The sequence below is a fragment of the Adelges cooleyi genome, unplaced genomic scaffold (genome assembly GCF_023614345.1).
Source record: "Adelges cooleyi isolate 19-005CV unplaced genomic scaffold, UGA_ACOO_1.1 ACOO_flye_CR_arks_rails_tigmint_CR_PRNA_21, whole genome shotgun sequence".
In the NCBI taxonomy this organism is placed as follows: domain Eukaryota; kingdom Metazoa; phylum Arthropoda; class Insecta; order Hemiptera; family Adelgidae; genus Adelges; species Adelges cooleyi.
The window spans coordinates 8,181,064-8,206,978 of NW_026095871.1; the positions used below are offsets into that span (position 1 = coordinate 8,181,064).

General features: G+C 29.5%; 2 protein-coding genes across 4 annotated transcripts in view; one reads left to right on the forward strand and one right to left on the reverse strand.

Moving 5' to 3' along the window:
• The window catches only part of LOC126834094 (allatostatin-A receptor-like), a 119,139-nt gene extending 97,673 nt beyond the window's left edge, over positions 1-21,466 (forward strand). Inside the window, exon 5 of the mRNA XM_050565778.1 lies at positions 21,093-21,466. The gene's annotated coding sequence lies outside the window, so the exon portion shown is untranslated. The remainder of the gene's footprint in view (positions 1-21,092) is intronic.
• An 83-nt stretch (positions 21,467-21,549) lies between these two features.
• Positions 21,550-25,709, reverse strand: LOC126834100 (uncharacterized). 3 transcript variants are annotated; one of them, XM_050565785.1, is made up of 4 exons: positions 25,634-25,709; positions 25,261-25,352; positions 23,315-23,769; positions 21,550-22,146 (listed from the first exon to the last, which is right to left on the reverse strand). In XM_050565785.1, exons 2-4 carry the CDS (start codon positions 25,291-25,293, stop codon positions 22,131-22,133), a joined length of 504 nt encoding a protein of 167 aa, XP_050421742.1. In that variant the 5' UTR covers positions 25,294-25,352; positions 25,634-25,709; the 3' UTR covers positions 21,550-22,130. The 3 variants fall into 3 exon arrangements, with proteins under 3 accessions (XP_050421742.1, XP_050421744.1, XP_050421743.1); XM_050565787.1 differs by lacking the exons at positions 25,261-25,352; positions 25,634-25,709 and adding an exon at positions 23,832-24,227 and having other exon boundaries at positions 21,551-22,146; XM_050565786.1 differs by lacking the exons at positions 25,261-25,352; positions 25,634-25,709 and adding an exon at positions 23,838-24,227 and having other exon boundaries at positions 21,553-22,146.
• Positions 25,710-25,915: the final 206 nt, after the last annotated feature.

Here is a 25,915-nt window from a genome sequence, read left to right on the forward strand (position 1 = left end):
GTCTCAAAACTGCATTTATTCAAAATATGCAGACTATATACAAAGGTTATTGGTTATTGTGTACAACTGCGACATGGCCCATTTAACTATAACTAAAAACTACTCATGAATACTTGTTGAATAATTTGAATAATTGATTGGTGGAAATTAAACTTCCTTGTTGTCACACATGCATAGGCGTGTACACAATGACTTGTATTTGTGTTTTATTACATAAAATGCACAAATAGTTAAGTAAAGTTTAGCCTTGAATTCTCGACCAACTAAAAATGCATTGTTTAATATAAAAAAAAAAAAATTTTAAAAAAAATGCAAAAATTAACCTATTGGTCATAGCATTTCCGATCTGGTGTCAGAATTGTTACTAAGGAAATCACAGTCCTAGTCAACAGCTTACACCGATTGCCCTACGGCTCAAGTTGTTTATTTTGTTTGATTTTAATATATTTAAAGAAATTAAATGAGTATATTTTGTACTTTTCTGAAATCCAATTATATGTACCCAAAAAGCAAAATCGGAACATTGATATTTTCAAAATGTTTTACTCAAGAATAATACAGAGTGATTCTGTTATCATGAACCACTCAATATCTCATAGGGTTTAATAAGAAATTAAAATATTTTTTTCCCCAATTGTTGTTATACAATGTGATCTCAATTTTTCACAATTTTTTTGGTTTTTATCCCCCTCTTAACTTAGTTTTTTTGATAGCAACTTTTGAAACTTAAATGGTAACGTATATATTTTATTAACTTTTTAAATTGAGAATAATGTACTAAAAATGTTGACTGGTCGATAACCAGTTTCGGATAACTATTTTTGAAGTTATTGAAGTTTCAAGTTTAGGGCAGGAGGAAAGGTGGAGTGTAGTATTATTTTTATCTGCGCGCATTTCCCAACCGCACTTCCCCTCCCATCCTAACTTTAAAACTCTTCTGAAAAAAAACTACCAATAAATAATCCTCATAACTGTATTAGTTAATAAGCATAACAAGCTCTAAAATAAGATTTTGCAAACCATTTTCTATTAAAACAAATTTAATATATGATGTGGCTTAACTGAGTTTTCGCTCGAATCGCTTTATTTAGTGCAACGTATGTCGTTGAAGTGTACAGTTCTGCGTGCGATTAACGCGTTATTAAAATAATCTGACGTGATTATCTGTACATCTTAATTGTAGCGACTTAACCGTAAAATAAACGCAAAGATTAAACGAAGCAAAAATAAAATATATTAACGGTAGATATTATAATCTGTACATAGTCTGAACATAGTTGTAACAAATTATAAACGTTGGCGTGCCGGTGGCGGCTGTACTAAGCAAATTTGTCTCGTGTAATCGAACTCGAAAATCGCTTTACCTTAACATCCCTGTGACTTTCACCCCCGCGGCATTAGGCTTGCACGCTGGTACTTTAACTATCTAGTTTAGAAACAGTTTATCTCAAAAACTACGTGTATTCGAGTCGAGGAGAGAACAACGCCGGTCAAAGTTTTCCGACCTATTTCAATAACGAGCATTCCCTTGAATTGTATCTACAACAACTATTCACATACAATGTACATTATATGGTGTACTTTAAATACAATGAATATAAAACATGTCGAAATGTCGACATTGTCCTCTTTTTGTATAAACAACGCCAGCGCATATTCGCTATATTATATACTGTTGTCTGCTTATAAATATTTCAAATATATATGATTATAAACTGTTATCCGCAATGCAGTTTATTTTTTCTATTTTCTATATAAACCATTCAGGTTTTTTTTCTATATATTTATATCCCGTTGGATTTAATCGCTATTTACAACGGTAATATGGAGTGAACCATCCCATCGCACAGACATGGAGATACCATCTACTGTCACGGTCGAGACGCTAGAGAATGTCAATTCCTGTACTACGTCCAAATGAAATGACTTAATCCAAATAACACGTCTGTAATTTGAATTACAGGTATAAGAGTAGAGGTGAAAAACAGAAGGAAGGGATTCGTGATTAAAGTCTTTCGAGCGCGCAACGAGATAAATTCAAGCGCCAGCCTAATTGGCCGCTGATGTTGCTGATGCACACCGTCCAGAAATTACCTCACTGTCTGTATATATTTTACTTTATTCAAATATAATTTTTCAAGTTTTTTTTATTTTATTCGAAACGACGTATTATACATATAATATATGCCTTTAAATTTAGAAGAAAAAAAATAATCGTCAGAAACGCTTTGAATGGCCCAAAAACATAAACTTTGCAAAATTAACGTCGAAAATAGTCTTTTGAGACCAACAAATTAACATGTTCGCATTGTCCCATCCAGTCTTTAACAAAATATTATACTACTATAACTGGAATAGTATAGTTTATACAGACAAAATTTGTCTTGTAATTACAAGAGCAGTTCATTAGTTCATCTAGTCAATCTAGCTACAAATTATTGACCATCTTTCGGAAATCACAGCCAGCTTATCCATTGCAACCATCCTAGAAACCTTTACGCCATCGAGCCAGAAAACAAAAAGCCGGTCGGTGTGAATCAAACCAAAAATGATTTATTCACTTCACTAGCCCACGGCAGAACAATTAACAGTTAGTGCTCCATTTGGCCGTTTGATCAATGCACACGGTGCAATTTCTAATTATATTAATTTCTAAATCATCAATCCATCTTTACGGTATACCGCCCATACCCATTATCACATCATCAATATTGTGTCATCTAGATAAATCCAGATCCGCCTCGGTTAAACACACAATGAATTTTTCCATATTTGTATAATATCCGCAATTTCTTATAGAACACAATTTGGTTATCCATAAACAATTTATTTCCGAGAGGTATTCAGTGTTTACTAACCATAATATTTTAAGTAATTTTATTATATCTTGTAGCCTGATGGTAAAATAAAAAATAATAACATAGCAGTATCGTTTCAAAAGATCGGAAATGGTTATATCGAATAAACGGAGACATCTTAATAATATCTGACATTTGATTGATTGAGTGTAACGCCACTTCTCGTCATGCTGTCTAATATCACGCTTTAACTTAAACAAATTTATTCAAATCAATAATATAGAAGTGTAGGTGGATAAAGATTTAAAATTCTATTACTTTATATTAAAAGTTTTAATACATTTTTACAGCCGAGTTTATTTAAATTTAGTATGTAAACTTAATGTTTACAGCAAGTGATATAGATTTACTATTTTCACACTGACAAATTTAAAATACAATTTTTTTTTGCTTACAGAACGTTTCGGAGTATTTTGAGTTAAATTCCAAAAATTCACAAAAGTATTCAGGTTTTTAATTATTATTTGGAAACGTTTTCATCACATATCATATGAAACTGTTAAAAATGGTTTACGGCCAACTCCTGTTTTTTAAAAATTGGCTATGCTAACGTTCCAGAAGCCTTTAATCTTCCATCTTCAAGGACTGGGTTGATGTTCTTGCTGCTTGATCTACTCCTACGATTATTTTCTTGTTGTCGCCCTTTTTTTTTTGTCTACTAGACAAATGGATGGCAAAGGCGTAGTACGTCAAAACTCAATACTATGATAACACGTGCAAACGTGTACACATATGTTGTATATAATAACTATAATTCCACTAAAATGTCCAATAAATAACAAAAGCAAACAAAATATACACTATTATTAAATTTGTATTATGACATTGTAATGTATGCCAATTGAAAATAATGCAAGTGGTAAAAAATATTGTTTTTTCGATTTTGTATGTAGTTTCCATATTTTAATTTTTTTTTTTTTTAGTTGTTCCCTTTTCTCACGTTATTTTCAAGAATAGACCCCCAAAAAGCTACAGTGAAGCAAAGGCACGTGTTTATTTTGTTTAGAGCTGCATTATAATGCGAAACAATATCCTGTAATTATTCGTGGTTTGTTAGAGCGTACAAAAAAAAATTCAATGTTTTTTCTAAACTATAATCAACTATAGGTGTATTTAATCATTATTTTCATAACTCATTATAAACCAAATTAAGTTTACTAATTAAATAAAGACTTTTGGGGGAAATGACGTGCCAAGCTCATGCCCGCCAAACAGACGAAAGCCTTTTGTTAACACGTCACGCAAAATGATCAAATCCGTTAAAAATGACAAGTAGGAATGAAAAATGACGGAGGGAGAGAAAAAACTGCTCAGTAACTATAGCGAGGAATTTCCGAAAGGCCTACTAGCATTCTCGGTATGTAAATCAAATACGCTTTGAATATAAAGTTTGCCCGTACATTAGATTGGTTATAATAACTGTCTAATACGAATTATTTCTAAAAGTAGTTAATACCGTAAACGATGGTAATTTAATTTAATATTCAACTTTTAAAGTCATAAAAATAACCATCACGATAGTAGTTATTTTACTTTTATGTTTTACATATTATATTATATTTTAAAAACATTGTTAATTGTATCCAATAAAAAATTTGACCGTCATTTGACCAACATTTTTTACTCAATAAGTGTGCATTTTTTTTTTTTATCAACTCAGTATGGTGAATAAAACCACTCGACTGGACGCTACAAAATATCTACAGGTTGCGCCTGGTAAATATACATGTAAACGCAGTCACGTTATTATATACACAGCCTGGAGTGATGTAATTTCCGGTGAACTTACCCGACACCTACATTAATTTACACTAGGCTAAAACTAAATAGCTATCTTCTATGTAGTTTCAATTTACCTTCCGAGCGTTTCATTTAATTATCTTGTGGCATGTGCGCCAATTGGAAATACTTTCACCTTAAATAAACCCTACACGACGAATGAGATTAAAATATAATTCATTTAAATGTACTATAAGCGCACGTGTATTAGATCATTTAAGTAAAAATGATTCATTCAACTACATGTTATATATTTGCAACACACGTGTATAATAAATAATGCGAATTAATTTCTATTACAAATAGGTAAGACCGCAAAAAATCCGGATTTTCACAATAAACATTATTCGCATTTCGTGTGTTAAGAACCCACCTTATCAGGGCCAACAAATCTATTAGCCCTGATAAGGGTGGGTCCGTTACACGTGCCATATAAAAGTCTCACAAATATTCGGTTTGAAATAAATCATTTTTTGATACGTGTCTAATAATTAAAAATTTTTGCTTTAAATTATTAAAACAATTTCCGAAAAATTAAATTTTTTAATCTTGTGAGTTTTGATTCTAGCCTACACATATGTCACTTTTTCAACTTTCAGTAAAATGAGAGTTAACTAAAAAAATACTAAAATTGTTTTGTACATTTTCTATAAATATTATAAAAAAATACACTCCTTATGGGTGGCACTAGCTGTTTTATCTGAACCAAATATTTAATTTTGGTTAGTGTTAATGTTATAAATCTAATTATTTTTATATTCTTTAATAACATGATCAGTCATGAATAATTTTTACTTGTATTTACATAAATCATAATTTATTTTTAATATCTTATACTTTGAGTGTCAGTTTTACACAACAATTAGAATTTTGTAAAAATAGCCAAGCAACCGCGCTCGATTATACGGTATGAAGGAAGGTAAACACTACAGTAATATTTCTTAGAACTAAAACACCAATTGTGATGATCGGCAAAATACAGTCGAACGTGTAGGTTCGACGAAATCCAAATTGGAATTCATGCATTATTGTTCCTCGAAAAACTCTATCCGAAACTGCATAATAATATACCCGTTTAATCCATTAAGCCTTAGAGTGTTTTGCTAGTATAATACACCTTGGTATTCGGTATTCCCGGTATTAATAAACCGTCGTTCGGTGTCTTGGAGCTTCGAACACAGTAAAATAAAAATGATTTGACTCTCCGACACTTTTCAATCTACCAAAGTTAACTGAAATTTGAATCTCTAAATATCAGTATACTTATAATATACTTATACTATAATATTTATTTAGTTTTTTTTTTCGGTTGGTTGGTTTGTCAGTTAGTTAATTAATACTGAAATGCAACAAAAACAAATTATTGTTAATTGATTCAGGAAGAACTAACACAGTAAATGTTCAGAATTTTGTGCTGAATCTGAAACAATTGATAACTCAAAATTTGATTTTGCGACAAAAAGTCCCTTTGGCCTTTTCGCCTCGGGTGTGGTTTAGAGTTCAGACAGTACTCGGTTTGTACACTACTGGTTTAAATTGTACCGATTTGGACTGCACTGTATTTGGTTTTTTAATATACTATTGCATGTGTTTTTTAGTTCTACCAAAAACTAATAGCTATGGCAGAATAGCCATACAGTACAACCAAATCGCGTTTAATTACATTTTTGTAATCAACAATATAATAAATAACTTTCAGTTCGATAAGTCTACAGCGGAATTACAGATTAAATAAACTTTTCGAGAAAAAAATATATCATTATCGCCATTCTCGGAGCTAATGGAATTTTAAATACTCCTCCACTTTTTTGTTTGACGGTATGCTAGTGAAAACTGAAAATGGAATTACTTTAAAATAATTCTAAAATGTAATTTGAATATATTAACTCGATCGCTGAAACTCGAGACTTTTATTTACAGGTTTTCTGAATTGATTACTCATTGCGCGTTTTCTTGTTATTCAATCTTCTGTGCGTTCTCTGTAGCCAAATGCCGTCCGATAAATAAAGAAAATCTTCAACGATGATTTAGTCATACCTACCTGACCTCTTGGTATCGATTTTGTTTTAACTACGAGAGAAGCTGGCCGCTTTTGTACGACCAAATTTGATAACTCACATGGGTACTCTTAATTATGTTTAGAGTTTAGCTGTTCATTTTTACCTACTTAAAAAATAGAAACGCCCGTCATTCAGAAATTAGAATTTGATTGAAAAAAAAAATGTTACCACGTCACGGACGAGGGAGGTGAATTATTCGAAATCTCTAGTGTGACCTATTAAACGAAAAGAGAATATTAATGTGGCAAAATGTCAAAAGGAGCCTTGCACCGACGTCTCTCCAGATTAATTTCAAAGTACCCATCGGGAAGTTTTTGGGTTGGAACTTCTTGTTACGTCATAATCGCCCACTCGTTTTAATTTATTCTAATCTATAAAATATTATATATTGTTGACAAGAACACGTACACACGCACACTTGTCCCTTTAAACTGTACAGTGCTGGAAGTTAGTGATTTTTCTTATTTATTTGCTAATTATGTAGTTTATTTTCTTCGAGGAAATTAAACCCGATTTTATTATAGACCAAAAATAGGCAATATTTAATTTAAAAAAAAACATAATTTTTAACATGTCAACTTCAAAATTGTTTAGGTTAATTTACCTAAATTTAGCTTAAGAGTACAATTTTCCTAATAAGTATGTGATGATTTTCGACCAGCAATCTTTTTTGCATAACCACTGAGTAAAAAAATGTTATGATTTTGATTTTTGTTAACCACCACTAGGTTTTCTTAAAAAATGATTGTCTTTAAAATCGGACAAAGCAAAAATGACTGAAATAGAGTTGTAGAGACAGGATGGAGAGGTGGACTCCACCGCGTGTAAACGACAAAGGAGATGCAACAAATATTGACTATATATCGGACATAATAAGAAGGTACCTCGTCGAGTCGTCGGCAACCGGTTTACCTGCAAAATATGTGCATGCGATCGTGCAATATGATACCACCCTCGTCAAAAGCACACATCAATGTAGAAAAATTAATACCTTCTAAGCTCTGCATCGAAGCTAAAAAATTAGAAAGCAAATCAGTTATGCAGACTACAGTACATTCACAACAATGATACCACATGTTATGTTTCTAATGATGAACGTTATCGTTATCGTTATTGTACATGTACAACCAAAGTTTGTAAATTAGGAGGGAAAACTAATTTTTATTAATACGCATTTACTAATTATTATACGGAATGCTAATGACTTCGGGTACAAAGTGTTTCCAAATTCCATTATAATGTTCCTGTTGCTTACTGTATAAGTATGTGCAAACTCTTGGTAATAAGGTGTGTTTCCACGCAACATTATTGTGGTTTTCCGTTCACGTTCCAACCGTACCCGCACGTACCATTTCGTTTAAGGTCACGCCGAAAACATTAAAACACTTTAAATTACTTGAAAACAAGCTGTTCGATATAATATTGTTTAAAAGCGTCTCGCTAATATATTATCGCTGGAATTTATTAAATACCAACAATCGTATAAAAAAAAATGTGTGTGACTATAATATGCAATACTAAGAGGACACCTATTTACCACAAATAGAAGTACATGTTATTTTTCTAGAAAACTTGAATGATTATGCTATCATTTTCATCGTCAACATAAATTATATTAACAATAAAAGAGAAATCTATATCTAATATATTTTAATTATTTATAATATATTTGTATTAATAATTTAAGGGCAATTATTTATAAAGTTACTGAAAACTAAGTAATAAGTCATTTGGATCCAACAGTTTTTCAGTGGTTTATTTACTTTTTCCTAAAATTATTTATTGAAAATTAGTCATGTTAAAATTTAGATTAGTTTTTAAGAGGACGAGACCACCCACCCATTTATCAAGAAGATTAAAGTAAAGGTTGTCTTTTGCAAAATCATAATTTAGAGCTTAAAATAAAGTTTAAGCTTTAATAAAGTATACATATTAATTATGATATGCAACGAAGATTCTTTATTGGTCGTCATTATTTGTTTTTGTCACATTTCTATAGAAAAAATGACAATTTATTGTTTCCCATAAAACTATACAGGGTGATAATTTTAAAGTGATCCAGTATAGGGTTTATATAAGTATGACTGATTAAACCCTAAAGAGATATTGAGTGGGTCACTTTAAAATGATCGCCTTGTAAATGCGCGAATGAAAACTTATATGTCATAGAATTGTTGTAAAATTACCACATTGTCACAACAAAAAGAGGAGAACATTATCTGTGATTAAGCGTTTTTATATTTTCAATTACTTAATCCACTAATTTTAACAATTATATTGAAAAATACTAAAAAGCCTAAATTTTATTATATGAATTTTTTATTTAAAGAAAAAGTTATTCAATCTATCAAAAATGTACACGCTAAACTTAGATAATATTTTCCTCTGTTATCTATGAAAATATGTGAATTTAGTAGGTAAAATCACACACTACAGTATTCATTCACACAAACCAAACCTTGTTTTTACATTACAAATTACGGGTTGGTAAATAGCATCCACTCAATGTTAAATTTTGTATAGATGAATTATACCCGAATTCTGCGGTTTCCCAGAAAAGAATCTCCTAAAACATATTATATTACACATGACATTAAAGTAGTAACTTAATTCTTGGGTAACTTTCATTCACTAATGACTTAATCACTATGTTAGAAACTAAATGGCAGACACATTTTTGTATGCTCGACAACAATTTACATAAATCACATCAATAACTTATCAGAAGCTGATTAAAAAATATAACTTACTCAATCGTCATTAGGCTATTGTATATAAATAATGTTAATCAATTAACGATTTTTTTTTTTCGAAGGAAAAAGATTCTTGTGTTTTTTTTTCTCGAATGAACGCTAAAATTTAAAGTACGTTTTGCCTATCGAATATTAATTACTTTAAACTGAAAATCGTCCGTTTTTTTTTAGTTTGTTGCAATTTCTCTAGGGAACTCAATTTTACTAAAATTTGACCCATTTCAACCAACACGTTATAATACTTTGGTCTTGAATACATCCGGGTTATTTGAGTGATCATGGTTTTCTTAAATACCCCACGTCTAGTCCGTCTACAGTTAAACACATGAACAAATCCAAACATTTTGCCTGATAAAACACCATTAGCTCGCTTGAACCACGTCGTAAATTTAATTGGATAAGTACGTTAGTCTTAAACTTTCAAAACTAAATTATCTTGTTAAATTATACATATACATTCATAGCCATGTGTCTTCTCAGGTCACAACTATATCCATTTAGATTTAGAAGCTATAATAATTCAAATGTCGACGCTACATTTTTATATCAGGGTTACCATTTCAGTTTAGTACTCCCAATTAAAAATGTATTGTGTCCTTATATTAACCATAAATTATGATTGTCCCGACTATATAGTTTTTCCGTGCACGTGCCTTGCGGCATTTATCTAATAAAAATTGTTCATAACGTTTTTCCATAAAACAATGATGTTAACAATAATGTAATTATTCCACCGTATTCCCTGCAAAATCATCTTACAAATTGAAATGTTTCTCAAAAGAAATCCTTAGTCCTAAATATCAATCAATTATAGCACAGAAAAACTGACCTAACCGTACACTTTTGTTATAATTTAATATAACTCATTTTTTTTTTCGTACCGGATTTGTCAGCTCATATTTCACGACTGAATTTTTGCAATTAAAAAAAAATCACCAATGTGTACTGAAAGTCAATAATTGAAGTCAAATTTGAATTCTATTGTAATATTATTGTTAACAGTTATCACAATAATTGTTAGCAAACTAACTATTAAGCAAAACTTTTATACGACTTTACACGATTCTCCAGAGGTGTAAAAGTGCTAGATTTACGTGTCAAAACACAGTCCATTTTTATTTATTTTTTTTTTTTGTAGTGGAAACCTACGAACTTTTCTAATAGGAACTATAATATACAGTAGTATTTTTATGGCTGCCTACACAATAAAATAAATCAATTGTAGCTGACCACGGGAAATTTAAATTATCAGGCGTCAGCATATAGCGAGAAGAATATGTTTAGATAACTGTAGTGTAGACTGTAGTGTTGCTGCTGAAATACGATGAATATTTATGTATATAAAACACTCACGTTGTATTACAATGACCATACGCGTTTGAAAGAATAATATAAAAATATCCACAGTATTCACAATGTACGTATAAATATAATATAAAGATTTATTTAATAATACAATATGTATTTGTAATCGTTTATTTGGCTTATCCGTCACATTAGTTGCACCTACATATTATTATTTTTATTATATTATCGACATGTGTTTAATTAATATTCTATAAACTTACATAAACGTGGCGTCGTGACCGAGAGGGTATTTTGTATTTTGACCTATCAATATTATGTGTCAATATAACACATATAACTCAAGGCCAGATTAGGGTTCAGTAAAAAATAAAAATATATTGAAAATAGATGTTTTTTTCTTGTTAGATGGTTTCTAATTCGTTGTTATATTAATGAAAATTCATTTAGTCGAAACACCCAAAATTCAATTCGATTATTCGATTGAAAAAAAAAAATTAAAACTATAATATGAAAACATTTTAAATTTTAATACACTATGAGAGACAATCTGCAATAGAGAAATGTATTAATAGCATATAGTAGGGATTGTTACGACTCCCCCGAGGTTCAATAATCAAAATCTACCTTACCATAGCAACTTTTCAAAGAACAGACAAAATAAAGAGGAATTATAAGGATTCTTTACTTTATAAAAAAAACGAAAATTTTATTGTACATTCCTGCTCGTTCCTGAAAATAACTCCATTTTATTCTAAAATTGTGAGATAAAATTTTGTTACGCTGTGTTTACAAAAATCGTGTGACGTTTATTTTTCGTTTCTGCAAATTGTAATATACACTATTGTAGATGACTTCTGTCTTGTATGGGCCAAAAATTATTTAGCCTCAATTCTGTATTTGAATAGAGTTCATTAAACGTCTATGGCTATTGGTCTGATAGTATTCTACAAATGGGGGGAAAATACAGATTTGTTTCCGTAGTGGAATAAGACAAGTTTAAAATTGAATTCAAAATATTTCGTTGAGTGTACACAACAATCCATTGTCCAACTTTTGGATTTCAATACAATTCCAATGGTGATTCGTTGTAGCCGACGCTGGACAGAATAATACCTACATAATTTCCCAATAAATCATGTTTTCAACAACATATTTACAATTGTCATTTAGGCACACACACTATTTGTAAAATAAACCTTCCACGTCATTATTGCTATTTAAATAGAAATTCAAATAATACTCTCTAATTTTGGTATGTGACCGATACGTTTCATATAAATTTTAAACTTGATATTAGCCCAAGTATAAATTATAAAATGTGTAAAAATTTGGAATAAATCAAGTGTCCAGTTAACCACGATAGACATTAGAAGATACATTATAATGTAATACCATTTATGCGTCTCATGAAAAAAGTAATTTTAATCGTTTGATAAATATAGCTGTAGTCAGTACCTATGTATTGAAATTTTTATACTTGGTATTATTGTTTATACGAGTACAATGAAAAACAGTTTTTTTTTTTCGAAAATGGTCGACCAATAATGACTTTGTGATAATATTGTAGCGTCTAGGATAGTAGATTAGGTTTTTGATAAGCCTGCATCCGTTTTGAGACCAAACACGACCTTTTTTTTCCCCAAAAGCCATTTTTCAATCTGTCTACACAATAAGCGTATAGTCCCACGCCGGGTTATATATTTTTTACCATTCGGTTAACCGGTAATGAAATTCAATATCCGCTATACGGTACTTTGTCCGGCTAAAACAGCATAGGCTTTTTTTATACGTAGATTGTATACATAGTCATTGTTCACGCGATAGTAACATCTCGAACGACATTGGCACAAATATTATTTTTAAATTATCGAGAATGAATGTGCCCTTTTCCCAAATAATAATAATTTCTTTCTCACTGTTTACAATTTTTGATCGTCATGCTCGTTATACCTCTGAATATTAGAAATAACGTACGAATATCTATTTTTATCGAACAAATTATGAAAAAATCACATCTCCAATTTCCAAACTGTTCCAGAGTTATAATAAAAAATTTTAAAATAATACTGTAACTGGAAATTGTATTGAAAATTGTGATTAATTTCACATACAAATAAACTCTATATAGTTAAATAATGATTTTAAATTAAAATTTAGCACGTTAAGAGTATTTCTATATGAGTGTATTAAAATATGTAATTTTGTAGATTTACTAGAAAACTGTTAGAGAACTAGTTATTTTTCTTTTTTCCTTACTTCTGGTCTCATATATTTTCACCCCAAGTGTCTGTGTCATAAACTTAATTTCAAACATTAAACCGTCAAGTTTATGGGGCGCCTGAAAATGAATCGTTCCCGGAAAATGTAGGTAAACGCTTGCACGATCCGCGGCAATAAAAATGTAATCATGTTGAAATGAAAAATCATTAGCTAGAGTAATATACATCGGTTTCGCATACGAAACGGAAATGGATAGTAAATAAATGAAAATAAAATATTAGGTAACGTCGAGAAAACTCGAAGTGATTTCACTTCGAGTTTCCATTTGGAATGACTTGTTTTTTAATGTAAGTTATTCGTTGATTCCAATTAACAATAACTGTTTTTTTTTATCTTTATAATATACACAATTCCGATTTGCACTTAATTGCGTCAACTATGAATACTAATTTTTTTTAAAAACGAGATGAATAATTAAAAATAAAAAGTGTTATGCATTATGAATATTGTTTTTCTTTTATTATACTGGCCTACACTGGGAAAAATAACGCATAATTTCGGAGCTTGCTGAGTGATGTTTTTTTATTATTTAGCTACGGTTCCTTTATAAAAAAACAACAAGACTTTATTTCCGAATAAATCCTACAAAGCACCCCGTGCATAACGTTACCGAAAAAAAATCCATTTACATTTAGTATATGTTACAATAATGTAACAAGCTACATAGCCTTTGATGCGTTAATCTTGTAATCGCAAATAGTGTATGCTATAAAACACTTATAAAGCATGTCAAGTAACAGCTACTGTTAGAGTGTCCGTTGTATTCGACTTTTTGAAAATTTTTACTCTTTTTCTTCACTATTTAAATAGTGAAAGAAAAAAAAACCCTCGATATAATCCAATCTAACTCAATTTTAAGCCATACCATTATATTAAGTTCGCCTTCTCTTTTTAAGTTTTCCATTTAAATAACATGGGATTTAAGCAACTTTTTATTTGACATTTACCAGACACATGAAAAATAATCCTAAAACTAAATTCTTTCCCAATCGGTTGAGCATCTCGCAAATTAAGATTTAAATGATTCTTTTTCACGTCTCAGGCAAAGAAAAAAATGCTTAAATCCCATGTTATTTTAAAGGAACAGTGACACGAGTTAAAATTGAGTTGAAACGGATTTTTTTTCACCATTTAAATAGAATTGGCCATTTTCAGACACCTTAATGTGTATACATTTTCTTCTATAAACATCAATAGCGCGTGTCCTTTGTCCGACTATTGTAGTAGCAAATCAAAGGAGTTTCTTTGACGATAAAGGGTGAAAACTGAACAACCAAATTACCTAGGTAACTACAAAGTGTAAAGTGTTCAGACAACCGTACGTAATTAGCTACATTGCAACTAATAGCATTCCGCCATACGTGAAACATTTCTCGCATTGTAATATAAATTGAATTTAGTACAACATATTACCAATTCGCGCACATCACTTAAATTATATCATATAGTAACAGGTGTAGTTAATTTATAGTTGATAGAAATAATGTTGTTTCGAAAATTATCCAAAAGTTACTATATTTGTACTTATTCATATTTTGCTCTTTTCTGATAGAACTACTTTTTTTCATTGTGACATACGCTACTGTTCTCCAGACTCTAGAGTATTTACCGCAGTCCCTATCAAGCTCGTCTATTACTGTAATCATATTAATAATAAAACATTTTAGTAAAACTTTTATTAACAATAATTATTTTTCAAAATTTACTTCCGCATAATGCTGTGTTACGACGAGAAGAGAAGGAAAAAGTTTTCGAGACTGAACATAAAATAATTTATATGTTCTGAGCAAACGGAAAAAGTTACTTATTATATAGTGATGTATAGCTTTAGACCTGAGTACCTAATTGAGGTAATGAAATTGTGTTTACTGTATGATATAATATACACTATTTATAGTATCTTCTATTGAAAGTTTAAAATCTAAGGCCGAATGTGAAGAACATTGGAGTAATGCAAGCAGTTAAAAATAATACTACATTCCACCTTTCCTCCCGTCATACATTTTAAACTATGGTGAACCCACCCATAAATCATTCAAGATCGGAACAGTGATTAATATTTAAGTTGAAAATTGAATTCTTGATCTATTATTCTAGTTTGCTGTTGTTGAAATATGAATAGTATATTGGAGACAGGTTTTGGCTATTCCATTGTTGGTTACCTCGAAATGGTTTATAATTATTATTGGGTCGATAGAACTTGAACAATAAACGGAACCCTACAATAAGGTCACTGAATTATTATTTTTTTGGCGTTATTGAACAGCAAACACAAACTATAACAGACTTACAGATTAGAAGTAGTAAGCACTAATGTAATGTCACTATAGTAGTACATAATGCATTTAAGATTACCCTATTATCCTCTAGTCTATGGAATAATAGTTGACAAACACTTGACATTTACCGACTACATTTTATGACAATATTGACTCTATACTCTTCTCGAGAACTTCCGATTTCTTCGAAGTACATAACATTATACCAAATTAAATTTATATAAGTAATACACATTAGCCATTAGTTATTACTTCATTAGCATTCATTCCCTTATTAGAAAATTTTCCAGTACTTACTTACCAATTTTATTTATTTTTGTTAAACACATGTTGTCTAGAGCCTAGTAAAATGTATTAATATTTGTGTTTTTTTTTGTTTTTAATAAAAAATGTAAAGAGGGAACTGCGCTGGGTTAATGGGATTTCTGTTGTCTGCGGAATTGCCGAGTGTGAAAAAAAAGGTCGAAGAAATAAGCAAAATATACCACTATAAGTATTTACAACTAAAGAGTTTTCCTGCGGAATATTCATTTTACATTTTATTATACTTCAGTGTCGCTCTGAATTCTTTTAGTGAATACATAATAATGTAAATGAACGCTTAACTAAATCACCGTACATACTACGTGCCCTCCATAACACGACTTTAGCATTTCGCTTTTTATCTACAGTGAAGTATAAAAAAAAATCATACTATAATTTTCCTACAACACAATCAAATAAAACGTTCTCTAGACTCTTCTCATACCTCGATCGTTGGTGTACATTTTGGAGAAACATGTAACTCCATCGAAAATATATTTGATACGATTTTGATAAATTAGAGTTTTATCGTACGATTAAAAATCAATAGAACTAAACTATTTGTATTAAATTCAAAATTGATATGGCCACACTAAAAAATGTTTAAATGTAACACATAATTAATGTTTACAAAGAAATTATTTATTCTTAATAAATAAATAGGTTAAGCTGTTTAGGAGATATCTAGGGTCTAGATTTAAAAAAAATAAAAATATATTATTTTATAGTAACTAATTAAAAATGCATTTTAATCCATTGGAAATATTTGGTTTATAAAATATTGTTTACAATATATTGTTCAAATATTGTAGTTATTATTATTTTTTTAATATATCTTCAAATTTTACTAGTATATGTAAATGTTTATACATATCTAAACAAAATGTTGTAAACATATAATACATATTATTTGAGACGTTACATTTCTGGCACAAAAAAAAAACGATTCCTATACCTTAAATATTTTTACAACATTTAAATGGGTCTTACAACTTCTATTTACCTAAGTATTACACATCCGCCTAAATAAATAACATCGCCTGTAAAACCGTTTTTCTATTTATATTCGATTCGTGAAATTGCTTTACTCATGTTCGTTTCTGAAAAAGTTTAAATGATACACACCACACTGTAATGCTGCTTTTAAACAACTCCTACGCCGTACGCGCGATTAACGGACACGTTGAAATACACCGACCGACGTGTCTTAACGTTTGTAGTGCGCTTTCAAACACACCCCTATATATATATATATATATATATGTTTGTACGTGTGTGTCTGCGAGTATCATTTCAAAACGAATAACACGCCACGATTAAACCCACGCCAAACTATAAACGCAGGTCTGTCATGATTTAGTGATCTTTACATCACAGGTCTCCGGATAAATAATCCTAAAACGTGTAATTCGAGTACACCCATATAACATTCGCGCAATCCAGATTGATCGATCACACTGGCAAGGAATTACCTCGGTCACGGTGGTGTGCCGACGGTCGTTTTAAAGACTCATGCGCCAAAAGTGTGCCCAAGAATTTGATATAGGGGTGGAGACTTAGCGATAGACTAAAAATAGCCCACGAGAGCTCCGTCCTCGCATCTTCATGGCCGGATACGTTTAAACATCCTAATATAGTATGTTTAATTACAAATAAAAATGTTTTACAATTGAACAAATAAATGTCCAACAAAATGAAAATGTAAAAATCGAAATAGTTCTAGTTTTGTTTTATTTGACTTTTGTCTAGGTAACCATGTAAAATGTAAACGGTGAAAATTGTATTTAAATTTGCCGCATTGTCTCCAATTAACCCTCTTATCCCTAACAACAATTTTAAAAAGATACAATTGCAAAAGCAATAATTGTATTCAAACCCACAACCATCGTTTTAAAATAATGACTGTTAAACAGCACTGTTTTTCGATTATCTATTGATTATAATTTTATAGGTAATGATAACAGACAATTTAGTTAACTTCCTGACAATAAATCATTGGAATAAATAAAAAATAATTTCTCAAATAAATAAAATATGCATAACCTTCCCCTCCCTGACCACGCTAGTGCCTATACTTATCCGTAATCACGACAATGGATAAAAACAATAATAATATGTAAAACTCAAAATTAAATGTTTGTATTGAAACTGAAAAACAACTGCTAAAAATAATTGGGGTCTTGGCCCTTTTCTAGGATACGGCGGATGGTATAATATTATATTTATACCTACAATACGCTTACATATATTATCCCTGAGTCTTGATTAATTAAGCTTTTTTTGGTTGTGCCAGCAGACCGATAAACTCTCTCTTTAAAAACAGTAAAGTATTCACCCCCGAAAAAATTCTAATTAACTCCGGAGAGACACCCCGGGCATAATGTAGATCAGGAAATTAATTAAACCTTTTAGTTGTTGTTATAATACAACCATAGTCCATAGTAGAACGAAATGTAAATCTACACAGATAGATGACGCACTTGTTTTATGAAATCACGATTTACCCAACAAAGGAAACAATACGTTTATATACTTTAAACGAATAGCAGACACTGAATCGGTAATATAATATGCACTTACATGCTATGCTTTGTGGATACTGGATACACTATATTTTGAAAATTATATTAAATATTAATTAAGTTATACATTAATTAACGGAGTCAATAAAAATGTTACTGTTCATCAACCTTGCCCCATTTTAAATTGGTTTACAACAATATTTGAGTGTTGAAAATTAGGGATGAGACATTCAAAATCCAGATTTAAATCAAGATAAGAAAAAACCAAAGTTGCTATTATTTTTAAGTCTTGGAAAAATTCAATATTACTAAAAAAATGTCTAAATATATATCAAAAATAAATTTGTTTAAAAACAATACTAAATGAAAAAATTGCAGTGCAATTCAAAAGACAAAACATTTGAATTATTTGAAATTTTTAATCTTATAGGGGTTTTTATTATGTGTTCACTATTCATAACGTTTTCACCAAACATTTTTTTCTAAATAATATCGACTTTTATGAAAATTCAAACTTTTGTGGTCCCATTCTATTAGAAATTATTGGAATACTTTATTATATATTTTAAAAACATAAGGTGATTTTTTTACAATTTACACTTCAATATAATATAGCAGTCATCCCGGTTTACGGTATTTCAAAAAACAACTGACCCAACCCAAAGTATGTTGTATTTTTATACTTTATTTAACACCAAAGTATAATAGTGCAGTATATTTTGTCCAACTCTAGTACTTGCTATCCAATGCCTTGGACTAAAAAAATTTCAGGTAAATAAAATATTATTAAAAAAGAACAACACTAAAAGTCGTACCGTCACACCATAACCATAATACCTATCCATCAGCTTAATTGCTTCTCCAGCGAGAACTTTTGCTGGCGACCATTTCTTATCGTACCTATGCGCTAAAATCGCGGCACGTCAATCGACAATGCCCACCCCTTTTCTACCTCTACTCGGGCTTGCCCCACGTTAATTATGCCCATTCAACCTGTGTACAAGACGGAAGTTTAAACCGTAGAAAGCGGTTGCGGGTAAACCCACCGCACAATAAAGTTATTGTTGTCGTTGTTGCTATAATTATTATTATCATTACCCATAATAATAATAACTAACACTTCGAGTACGAGTTACAATAACTAATTCAAGCTTATTTTCGCCGTCGGTTCCATCTTTGAAGGGCCATATAAAACCACGTCACGGCATCATCAACACACGCCTTGCCATATACACAATATATTAGGGTATAAATTATGATAATACAGTCTATTATTATGTAACACACAACGGCTTTTAGTTTTGCATACCTAATACACAAAGCGCATTGGCACTATTTGCGCTTGACTGCACTTAGGACCTAGACTTCGAGAGCCAAGCACAACAACAACAACATGAAGGATAAACGTAGGTACACGACGCTTCGTGTAAAAGTCTTTTTACTACAAGAACAGTGAAAACAATAATAAAACTATTATTACCTAGTAATCTATTAAAATTATTTTAAACAATTAAAACTGCTAAAAAGCCATAGGTTAAAAAAGTTTTTTTAAAAAACAATTTGTTTATATCGGGAATAAATTGATGGGATTATAATCTTATGTTACAACTGATAAATGACTGTAGTGTATAGTTACGTGTTTAAGACTTACCTACATACTTAATTAATAAAAATGACATCTTAACTACAGTTTTATAAAAAATAATTAGTTTTATAAAATAATCTACTATTTTATTTTTGGTTGTTTTTTAATGTTGAAATCTTGATTTCGTTTAAAGTTTAATAATCATTATTATAAACATTTCAATTAAAAACAGACTACTAAAATCGTTGACAATAGATTTGGAAATTTCATACTATGTCAAATAACCGACAAAAATAACACAATAAGTTAATATCTTCGACAATACTGTATTTTTAACCGATTTATTCGTTTTTCCTTAATAAGAAGAACATTTTGACTACAGATTTATGAAAATACGGTATATGTTATGTCTCTGTTCACTATACATACTTCCCCAGTCTAATTTCCAGACAAGTCCAAAATGGCAAAATCTACAACTAGAAAATCGAAATAAAGAAAAAGTTCCCTCCCCTTCTAAAGTAGAGATTTCATCATGCAGTAGTAATATCTAATGAATATGGCATACAACTTACATGTTAAGAATTAATTTGATTTTTTTTTGAAAAGTTATAAGTTTATTTTTAATTTGTACATACTTATGGCCTTTTTCAACTTTTGTCTTTTGAATGTAGTATATTACAACAATGCAATATAAAATTGGGAAGTTTTTCTTAAGTAAAGAATGCTAGACACGGAGAAGCCTATTACAAATTACACTTTACCCTTCCCCCCTCTCTTTGAACTCTCTAAATATAAGTTAGGTCAAGCTCCGTAATTCCTCAACGAAGTTTACGTTGATCGTTTAAAGTTTTTTCATTAGCTCTAACTACTATATGGCAATTTTTATTAATACACAATAACGCTTAAAACTTGTTCACCGAAGTGTACAATGTATAAAGATAAAAACCCATCTATATAGAAATGTATAAAACTTGCCTTAAGTGTCTTCTGAAGATTAAAGTTAAACAATTCCAAAAAAAAACGCCAAGTTAAAAGTTTCTAAATGATACCACACGGACAACACGTAAAAGTCAATAACAGGAAAACCCTAAAACATTTACAGTAATATATTGTGGAATGCATTGAATAACATTACTACAATTCAATACCTATAATCCAGTATCAACGTTTTTAAATATTTCCCTCGAACCCGCAAGTTCAGCCTATTAAATTGACTTCGACTTAGTTACTATCCTCCCCAATAATAATCAATCTTGTCATAATAAGTTCTGAATTATAAATATATTTTAGAATTTACTATTATAATAGTTATGTTATATTAGTTAAAAAAATTTAATTCATCAATCGATTTGTAATGTTTTTCAGGATCCGGCCAGAGAAACGACTAGTCATACAAACTGAGCTCAACTGAAAGAAACCATATAATATACATATTGCATGTTATTTAGTGAATACAATCACTATTTATCGACTAAGAATTAGCAATGATATTATTATGTTTAAGTTCGTTTATTGTTATAGATAATAAAATTATTATATTTAGGTAACCACAAAAAAGATTGATTTTAATTGTTGCTTTATATTATAATTATGAATTTGATATCAATATATTGGAAAATCAGATAATCAAATGCCTTAGGTATTCATGGTGTAAATAAAAACACATTGTTTAATAAATAAATAACTAGTTATCATAATAATTAATAATATTATGTCAAACTCTATTTAATGAATAAAAATACATTGTACATACAATATTTATACAGTTATATATAAATATGTATACACTTACATTAGTATAAGTTCAACACTATACAAATATGTTAATTGTTAATTAAAATGTATACAATAGATAAAATATAAAAATTTTAACTCTAAATACTGCCACAAAATTTATACATCAGTCTTTTAATTGGTACCAACAATACATTTATGTACGTTTGTTACATTTCAATTTTCAATTATGTTTAGAGTAAAATCATACCAAATATCTACATACTTTGGAGAGTGAGTTTTCTTTAATTAAGTGCTCAATGTTTAATGATTTGTAACAATGTTGTTTTTACTGTACTTATTATTAAAACATATATATATATATCAACCTTGATATTAAAATAACAGCCAACAACATCTTGCCATTTGATGAGTTAAATATTATTAAATGATTATAAATTAATTAAAATAATTTGTATATTATGTACCTACATAATATTATTATATACATCAGTTGTACAACAATCAAAGTCTAGCGAGAAACTGTTATACAGCCTTTTGGTATTATGATCTAATCTTAATCATATTAAATAGAATAAATATCAATAAATTGTTTTCTTCAATGTGAAATAACCTATATACTAAATGTACATGTTCATAGGTTATAACCATCATATGCCGAGTTGTAGTTCATAAATTGTCGTTTCTGAAAAAAAAACCATAATTACTAAAGGTATAAACTTTAATATTATTAATAGTTCTTATTTATTGATATTATACTTCTAACAGGCTGTTATTACTATTAAGTAGGCCCAATAATTATATTACATTATACCACAACACCCTTCCTTAATTGAAAACAAAGTATTGTCACGCTCCCAGTGGTTAAATATTTAAAAAAATCTATCTTATACATATTTGATTTGATAACAGAAATAAAGTCTTTTTGAATGGCCAATGGTACAATAAATAATAAAAGTGGTAAAACACTTTATGACTTATTAATGATTTCAATTCTAAATAAATAAAAACAAAAGATATTTATCTAATTGTCATATTACGAATACATATTTACGTAATGTACATTTTATGGAATTATTTTCTTCTTACACTCCCAACTACATGGGGTTGGCCAATTTAATTATACACATAACAATTAGTTAAAATTATGACTTCAGAATGCCAAGTCACTGAACACAATATAAACCATTTAATCACAGAAAAATTGTAAAACAACTTAAAATATTTTATACTATTAGTTTGCTCGAGAAGAAGGAGAAAGAGCAATAAAATCTAAAGGAAAAATATACGTCATAATTTAACAAAGATACATAAATATTTTTTTTTTATTGCAAAAAAAAATTATTTTGTGTATATAGCCGAGGTTTTGTCATTTATTTTAACACAGCTGCTACACAAGATGGCCTGAAAATATAAAGCAAAACAAAAAAGGTGGCAATTCAAATTTTACAAATAAACAAAAACTTCAAAATTCAGCCAAAAAGTAATACCTTATAATGCAGTTTGTGCAAAACTTATTTTTACTTACAACTATATTAATAAAAAACATACACCATTGAAATAAAATAATATATAAAGCAATATAATTGTTATCATATTTACATATAATTACTGGGATTCAAATATAATATAGAGTATAGACAGCAAAATATGGTAAGCTGTATTTAGACATATTTAGTTGCAGCTATGGCTATGTACTTTTTTACGTTTATTTAGCAGGACATAATTATGTTTAAAATTTTTTTTGAATTTTATTTTCTTATGTTAAAATAAACAATACTATCATGAAGTTGGCACTTTTATCCATAACCTTGACAATCATATTAATAAAAAGTTAAAACTTTGTAACATACCTATGAGACATCCTTTGGACAGTTTCACTTTCAACAAACTCTTGTAATGCAGATTCTAAATCGTCCAAAGCAAACAAACTGAGATCTGACGAGTGTGAGTATGGTAGAGAGGGTGAGAATGTATCAGAACTATAAGAATCTTCATAAACTTCAGCGTCAGTATCGTCATCATCATCAACATCTAACTCAGGTTCCGGACCGTCAGGTCCAATCGTTATACGAACATTACGACTGAGCGTCAAACTGACCGAAGCTTCAATTTGCATTTGTGCGTCAAATATCCAAAACGCAGTGAAAACAATCATCGGTATGAGAAACCGAGATCGAGCACATAAGTGTAATAACAGGGATTTACCACCTTTAGATGCAGACGCCGAGAACAGCCGTGGCTTAACCCAGCGTACATAGGCTGACATCAAACATATAATGGGCAAAATTTTTCGTTTAACGTTCATCTAAAAACAAAAAATTTTACGTTCAGTTTGTTATAATTCATCAGGTTGCTGTTTATAAATACATTTACTTCAACATTTGTTAGAACTAATGTGTAACTATCGGAAAAAGAGCTTCACTCCTTTAAATTTATAATTCAAGTTTAATAATAATAGTACATAATCAAAATCCAACAGAACTTTAAATCAACAAACAACAAGTTAAAAACATATCGAAAATCCCAGTCCCTTATTCTTATTACAACACGAACAGTGTTGAGTGTTGATAAGACGTATTACATAAATGACGTCATTTATCAGATCTCCTAGAATATACGATAGTGGACATTGCAGTGTGACCAAATACGTAAACAAAAATGTCTCTTCCCCTGACAATGTTGCCAGCGATTGTCTTTATTTAAACTCATCACTCGTTTTTGTATTTTATGGGTTTTTCAGCTCGGCAAGTTTTGGCAAGAGGTCTGCGGACAATTATTTTAAAACCAAAATTATTAAAAACTAAAATTTTAAAAAAACTTATGGACTAATCAATGATGTTACAACTATTTTTGCAATGAGTATAATATTTTCATTACCTACTTTTAACTAAACGAGAATCGACTGTTGACAAAGCCAACATGTTTCAATTTTTTAATAACCTTATTTATCTACAACCAAAGATAGGACATGTTAATTTAGACTACAGCTTAGAAAACAATGTACTTATCATAATAATCATTATGTGTAAAATATATTACGTTACATCGGCATTCACAACCACCTAATTTGTGTAAATTGTAAAATAAATAGCAAATGTACCAGTTTTTCAAAAGGTACAAACAATAAAATATACAAAAGGGTAACTTTAAAGCTATTTATTGACTGAACGATAATAAATTTCCCATCAAACTGTAGGATAAAACCAAGGGATATCATAAGAAAAATATAACAGAGCAGTTTAACATCTCAGATTGACTACATGATTTTTTGAATTGATAAAAACGACTAGAAACGTTTACAACTTGCTCTTTCTACATTTAGCCACTATAAGTCCTCTTGAACAATTTGGGCTCGATAAGAGAATGTGTTTAAATAAAATCCAGCCAACAAGAACTTCTAAAACTATATGAATTCATTTTAAATAATTATAAGCAAACAATAATTTTTCAAAAAAACTTGTATATAAAAATATTTAAAATATATATTCAAGATTTGTTTAGTTATTTAAACACTTAAATACAATAAAAAAACGTAGGTTTAAATTTCAACCCAAATTGTTATAAAATATATAACCTTATAATTAATAGGTTATAACATTATTACCAGCATTTTCGTTGGTTAGTATGTTCTGTAAAATGTTTAACAAAATCTGTTTTTCAAACATTGATCTCAGCTGCCCAACAATAAAATTAGTTTTTACTAAATTAATACTATTCTTAATAATTATTATAAATAATTTTCCAGGACAGTCGTAATAAATGAAATTTAGATTTCAGTAGTCAGCCATAAACATACTTTGTCTTTAATCGTACATGCCTCATTCATCATTTTTGTTACCTGTATGGATACTTATAGGCCATTTCTGATAACACCTTTCTTCTTTGTTCCTGAAAAATTACGACCCACAAAGAAATTAAAAATGCAAAAACTTAAGTCCTATCAATAACTAAATTGTTTTATTCTTGAGAACAAAATGGTACAATGACAAATCCGGATAATTAAAAAAATTGGTAGCTTTTCAAATAATTGAATACACAAAAAGTAAAATCTGGAAATGCCAAAGACCAATAGTATGATTCTGCCTAATATTATAAACCACCAAGCCATTGAAATAGCACATAAATCAAGAAAATAAAATTGTATTTCCTGAATATTATCTATTAATTACCAAATAAGAATTGGAAGACACAAAGTATTTTTTGACAATTTCTACAAGTCGTAGGATTTTCAAGTATTCATTCATTCTGCAAACAAACAAAAATCATTAGATGCCAAGATTTCTATTGACAGCCAATTGAAAATAACTACACCAAATGAATAAACTACAAATTATAAGTATTATTTGATTATTTTCCAAAATATTACTTTATTGTTAACAAAATGTTGTTAATTTTTAACTACAATATAATAGTGATCTTAAAACGCGACCATTTCAATGATCAATTATTTT

Coding starts and splice junctions, on each gene's coding strand:
- LOC126834100 (XM_050565785.1), bottom strand. CDS start 25,293: ATGATGAATGAGGCATGTACGATTAAAGACAAA. Junction 23,770..25,260: donor CATGTACGATTAAAGACAAA/GTATGTTTATGG, acceptor TTTTGTTTTTAG/ATGAACGTTAAACGAAAAAT.